At 41.3% G+C, this 6,856-nt stretch overlaps 1 protein-coding gene across 1 annotated transcript in view; it reads left to right on the top strand.

The window, feature by feature from the left end:
• Window positions 1–3,755, top strand: part of LOC145399794 (dipeptidase 1-like) — a 406,473-nt gene extending 402,718 nt beyond the window's left edge. The window contains exons 13-14 of the mRNA XM_080272342.1: window positions 510–648; window positions 3,636–3,755. Of these exons, the coding sequence (XP_080128468.1) occupies window positions 510–648; window positions 3,636–3,755 (259 nt within the window). The remainder of the gene's footprint in view (window positions 1–509; window positions 649–3,635) is intronic.
• Window positions 3,756–6,856: the final 3,101 nt, after the last annotated feature.

Raw genomic sequence — 6,856 nt, 5'->3', positions numbered from 1 at the left:
CCCGCGTGTGTGTGTGTGTGTGTGTGTGTGTGTGTGTGTGTGTGTGTGTGTGTGTGTGTGTGTGTGTGTGTGTGTGTGTGTGTGTGTGTGTGTGTGTGTGTGTGTGTGTGTGTGTGTGTGTGTGTGTGTGTGTGTTGGGGCAAGATTGGTTTGTATTTTAGGTCATCTATTCCAACAAACTTCTGACAATTTAATACAGCTAAGTGTGAGTATACAAGGCTACATGAGGCTGTTAATACTGCCATCATTATCTCACACTCATTCAAAACAACTCTATTATTCTATTGCACATGTCGCCAGACGATTTTGTTCAGCTGACAGTGATTCAAAGAAGTTTTACAGATAATAGGGCGACTGTCAAAGGAATTCCCCCAAAAATAGGCTATTTATCATTGAGCTCGTGATTCTGATGATTTATATTCGTGGTTTGTATTGTGAGGTAATATCTTTTTCTTTCTCTCTCTCTCTCTCTCTCTCTCTCTCTCACCACCTCCGCTGCCCTTCCACAGGTTGCCAGAGGGGTTGGAGGACGTGTCTCGGTACCCACACCTGTTCGCCGAGCTGCTGTCTGACCCACAGTGGACCATCAGTGATCTGCAGCTGCTGGCCGGCAAGAACCTGCTGAGGGTGATGCGGGATGTGGAGAAGGTGAGACAGGCATGGGGGACGGGGAGGAATGAGGGGAAAGATGATAACAAGAGAGGGATGAGGGGGGAGGGATGGAAGAAGCGGAACGAGGAAGGCAAGAGAAGGAAGGGGGAAGGTGGGGATCTGCAACTGGTGACAGGTATGATTCTGCTGATGTTCACTGGGGATTTGGCGAAGATGAGAGAGGCGGAGTGTGGGGGTGGGAGATGAGAGAGTGGTAGGGCGGAGAAAGAGTCAGGGGCGGAGGGAAGAGGGAGGTGCAGGAGGAGGTGAGGGTCAGGAAAAACGTACAAGTGAAAGAGAATTAAGACGGGAACAAAAGGACTGCAAAGAGTTCCCAGCCTAATGGTACTTTCGAGGCTGTTTATTGTACGGGGAAGGTTACGACTAAACTATATGCGCTATGAGACAAAGACAAGGATAACAAAGCAGGAAGGCACCCACCATGCACCAGTATCTACAGTAAAAACCGGCAAGAAAAAATAAGAAGGACTACTGAGAAACATAAGGAAGCTGTCGTGGAAATTTCAAAGGAAAGGATGAAAGAGCGTCATTAATACTACTGGGGAAGGGGAAGGAAGCTAGGGTAGAAGTAGGAATCGAGGACGTGGGTGAGATGTTGGGAGGAGGACGAGACGTGAAGAAAGAGTTTTTACAAATGGGTTACATAAACGGTCAGAAGAAGCGTAAACAGGAGGGTAAGAGAAAGAGAATCAGGGACTGGAAAAGGAGTGAGAGCAAAGGTGAAATGGACAGGTGTAAAAATGAAAGATGGGAATGTAGGAGAGAGAGAGAGAGAGAGAGAGAGAGAGAGAGAGAGAGAGAGAGAGAGAGAGAGAGAGAGGAAATAAAAGCAAGGTAATTGGGGTGTAAAACGTGGAACCGGAGGAATAAAACGAAATGAAACGAGATATGAGAGTGAAAAAGGGAGATGAAAGAGGGCAGGAAAGCGAATGAAGGGACAGCGAATAATGTCAGTGAAAAAGCTAGGGCTGAGGATGAGTGGAGGGAACGGACAGACAGCCAATGGGATGCTGAATGAGATACTGAATACAACAGCACGGGCAATATCATTATAATATTTAATAATGTTCCAACTTAAAGGCATGATTATTCAAGTGGCATAATTTTCTGGCAAAGGTCACTGCTCTTCTCACTGCCTGATGTCTGATTTTTTTTTTCTAAGAGGTAAAGCACTATCTATCTATCTATTGCCAGACGCCTTAAGCCCTTATACGGGGTGACCACAAACAAATCGCCTACACGTCACCCTGTCGTAACACAATATCTGAAAGGCACATCACAGGAAAGTACTGTTGTATAATCTTCACGAAAGCAAAGAAACTATTACGCTGGGAAGGGATAAATATCAATCATCATCATCATCAAAATCATCATCATAATTCTGACCTTGTTTTTTCAGCTGAGGGTGAGATGAGCTTTATATCGACTAATAAATAAATCTACAAGTGCATTTTCCTCTCACCCCATCAAATGCAGACACTGGCCCTTCCAACCCCGAGTCCCAGAATTATGAAGGTGAAGACAGGGAGGGGAAAGTGAATGGTGAAAAAAGCAGAATATAAACAGGAGGAGACTTAATTAATGAGGGCTGTGATCATGGCGTGGGCAAGGGGAACACGATGAGAGAGAGAGAGAGAGAGAGAGAGAGAGAGAGAGAGAGAGAGAGAGAGAGAGAGAGAGAGAGAGAGAGAGATGTAATATGTATGAAGGTTTTAGAATGAAGATAGGGAGGGAGGAAGAGGGAGGCTAAAAACAAATAAGTCGAATAAACAGAGTAGGGAGAGCAATGGGAAGTTCATTCAATCCTTCACCTCTTCAACCAGCATTATATTTTTGTTCTTCCTACTGCCAGACTCATTCATTCACCTTATATCTCCCTAGAATTAAAAGTGATAATGAAGAACAAAACTCTTGGATTAGGTGTTTTGTTAGTACCCAGAAAATTAAACATGTAAATTGCACGAGAGAGATAATTACACAGCACAGATCATTATTTACTCTGCAAGTGGACTTAATTTACCAGGTAGGGGAGAAGAGTGAACTCTGGAACAGCCCTTGCATTATGTGTCCAAAGCAGTTCATGAATCAGGCATTAGGAACATCATTAACCTGTAAATGATCGGGACAAGTCTAGTGCTGTAATCCAGTTAACACAAGACTTACTTTATTCATCCGTAAGTAAGCCTGAAAGTGTTAGTCTGTCACATTAACTCTCTCATGGTCGTGCTAAATTCCAGACGATTTTATTTAGCCTAGTGCCTCATATAAGCCAAAGAGTATTAAATTACCAAGCAAATAACAGATTACCGCTATCATCATGATTTCCATTCCCGCTTAAGGATGAAGTGAGTTAGGATCCAGAAATGTCAGAGGAAAAGTAGGAAACTGGGAGATCTATCAACAGCATGTCCGGTGAAATGGGCCACACAATCCTCGATACATCATACACACTCACAGAATCCTGGCTGCATTGCACAAGCCTAATCATCCTCACATTTCCTTGTTTTTTTTTTTTTTTTTTTTTTGTGTGTATATATATATATATATATATATATATATATATATATATATATATATATATATATATATATATATATATATATATATATATATATATATATATATATATATATATATATATATTTACCTTGTACAATTTTATTCACCTAAGTATGAGGATAAAAACCTAAGAATGTTAAATCCGTCAAAATTAACCTTCTCACGTTGATTAAGGTGTCTGGTGGTAAAGAGATTAGTAGTCGGACATTAAAAACTCAATTCATACTGTAGGAATAAAAACAGATACAATATTTACGAAAAAGATACAGGTACAATGCACGTCACAGATCCACCTGGAAAGCAAACTCTGACATACGGGACACCAGAGTAAAATAAAGAGGGTGGTAAATCGATAAAAAACACTTCGGCACCACAAATTTACAAGGCAGACCCCTTTTCCCCAGGTACGGGAGACCATGGCACGGCAGAAGGTGGCGCCGTTCGAGGAGGAGGTGCCACCGGGCCAGCTGGAGGGCTTCACCGACTGCAGCTACAAGTTCACCAAAGATCCCGATGACTCCTAGTACCCTGCCTCCCCTAGCCAACCCCCTAGCCTCACTCACCCTAGCACCCAGCACCCTCCCAGCCCTTTATAGCAGTAGTGTGACTCGTAGAAGATGAATCTGAACACGCGTTGGCTTCACAGTGCCCGGGATTGTCCAGATGGAAGAAATTACAGACATAATGGATTTGTGTTCACTGTGGGAATTTGGAAGGAGCTGGGTCTCGATATGACGGAACTGTGAATTTTTCTGATGGAAGAAGTTACGCCAACACGTTTCATTCGTGTGTATTGTGAAGCAGATCTAAGTCAGGTCGAAACTGTTATATCATCATCAACATTTTCAATCCGATGGCTTTTTTTTTCTGCCCATTGTACCATTTCTAGACTATTTATTCAGTTTAGGCAAGACTTATTGAACTGATTTAACTCCCTAGCTTTCAGGGGCCTCTGCTTTGCTGAACAAAACAGTCTACAGAAAATAAGAATAAAACAGAAAATACAGTACCTGATGGAAGAAACTAAACGAACCCTTTGGCCGCAAACAACGTGTTATTTATTTATTTATTTGACCAAGATCAGTAGACTTAATCAGGATCACAAATACAAAGGCAAGTAAGGCTAGAAACTACCTCTATGCATCATTTGGCCGGGAATCAGGCGCTGTGTATTTTATTCCGGGCAACTTAATAAACAAAAACTCGGCACAAGGAACGCGCAACAAGAGCTTCAACAACAATCACGCTTTACGTTCTAATTAGAGATTAAGAACTCTACATTTTAGCACCAGAATAATTTACTCACCCTCATAATATCTTCCCCTCCGTGGCCAGTGAGTTATTATTTTTGGTTATTAGTTTGGTGTCAAGCTGGGACCAAGGAATATTATGGGTCGTATTCTCGTCTGCTTAGAAGACTCCCTTAGCGCTTGAAAACGCATCAGATCTCGAGAAAGCCTTTACGAGTTGTGAGGAAATCTATGGTGAGCTGTGAGGAAATCTATGGTGAGTTGTGAGGAAATGTACGGTGAGTTGTGAGGATATATATGGTGAACTGTGAGGAAATATATGGTGAGTTGTGAGGAAATGTATGGTGAACTGTGAGGAAATATATGGTGAGTTGTGAGGAAATGTATGGTGAGTTGTGAGGAAATGTACGGTGAGTTGTGAGGAAATGTATGGTGAGTTGTGAGGAAATGTATGGTGAGTTGTGAGGAAATGCAGGGTGAGTTGTGAATATAAGGTGGGTTGTAAGGAAATGTTTAGGGAGTTGTGAGGAAATATATGGCGAATTATGTTTCTATAAAACTAAATAAAATCACCTGAAGGTAAAACGAATAAAATACCAAAAGACGACATAGTAGTAAAGGAGTTATATATTAAAAGCCCATACCCTTTTCTGCCGTAATAAACCTTTGTTACGGAGAGGAAAAAATCTGTATCCTATCTGGGTTCTCCACAAAAAAGCGTCAACATGTCTCTGACCCTACTCAATAACAACCCCTCAGCCAAACAAAACATCACCCTCCCTCATATACTCTCCCATATTTTTCACGATCTCTCTCTCTCTCTCTCTCTCTCTCTCTCTCTCTCCTTCCTCCTCACTTCCCTCTCCTCTTTCCCGCCATCTCGCTCTGAAATATCTCCATCTCGAGGAAGCAGCTCCTAAAAAAATGTGTTCTTACTTCTAGCAGACGATTTTCTTTAGGTTAGGAGAGGCCCAAAGCGCGAGCGGGTTAATGGCAGCTGAATCTAACCCCTCCAGCTTAAAAAGTCCGTCAAGCTAAATGAAATCGTCTAAAAACAACACGAATGAAATGAAAAGGACACCATTTGAGTGAAACATTAAAAACAAATCGTGTATGTTAGTGTTTCAAACTGTATGGAAAATAAGCATAAATAAGGTACAAAAGACCATCGTTGCTTGAAAAAGAAATAAATAAGGTACAAGAAAAGACTGCTGTGTACTAAAGGCATAAATAAAACATAAATAACGTACATGGGGACATAGCTGTTTAAATAATGGGATAAACTGGGCTTTATTAAGGTACAAGCGATCGCCACTGTCAACTGTAGGCATAAATAAAGCACAAATAAGGTACAGGATAATATACTGTGCAATAAATACATCAGGCATAATTCAGGTACAAGAGACCACGACAGCGTAATATACAAAAATAAGTCGCTAAGGAGGAGGTGCCAGGTGCCAGGGTGTCTGCCTAGCCCACGAGACTCAGTGACCCTTACTGATGTCAAATAAGTACCTCCTTAACTCCTCTTCCTTACCAATTTAATTTAGCGAATGAAACTTGTATGATGTTTTTGAAATCACGCTCGGTAGGAATATAATTAACATAAAAAAAGGTCAATAACAAATAATGGAAAATATATAAGCAACCCTTTCGCTGCCACGGACGTACTTGGCTATTATATTCAGACTAAATCCTAACTACTTTATTCAAGAAACAAAACTCTGAGCATTCCAAAAGTTACTCTAGGCAGTGTTCCAAATCCAATGGCAACTAGATTTACGCCAGCGGAAGAAAAGCTGTCCTGATCAAAATACCTCAGTGCGTCCGAAAAGAGCGAAAGGGCTAAGGAAGATGTGCTAGAGAGGTTCCTAAGCCCACGAGAACACGACCCACCCAAAATCAGAGCCTGGGAGAAGGTTGAGTCATGTCTTTTTGTACTGTAATCCTGCTGACTCCAGACGACTTTATGCAGCCTATTAATAACCTCTGGTGCTGAGCTGGATAATGAAACCTGTATTCACTCCCCCCCCCCAAAAAAAAAGAAAAAAAAATATCCTAAGCAACATTAAGTCGTCTGGAGATAATACCAATAGGCTAAAAACAATACATCATCAGAGTGAAGCACTGAAATGCCGAGGTCACATGGTATGTTTATAGTACGTGTTTCTTTAATCAAGTACACATATTTTGGTAAAACTCTGTGGGAGAACACAATGAGAAAGGGATTGGATGGAAAAAATAACTCCTATGAACTACCCTGGGAGAACGAATAACACGAATTTCTAGTATAAAATAACACCCCCACTACTGTACTGTGAACTTTTGTGCTGCGGTAGAAAAAAAGAAAAAGAAAAAAAAGTTATGTAAGACAA

This window comes from Coenobita brevimanus, chromosome 50 (genome assembly GCF_032717465.1).
Source record: "Coenobita brevimanus isolate Jiangsu-jjx chromosome 50, ASM3271746v2, whole genome shotgun sequence".
Classification (NCBI taxonomy): Eukaryota; Metazoa; Arthropoda; class Malacostraca; order Decapoda; family Coenobitidae; genus Coenobita; species Coenobita brevimanus.
The sequence above is the reverse complement of the archived record's forward strand: the minus strand, read 5'-3'. Positions and strand labels throughout refer to the sequence as shown.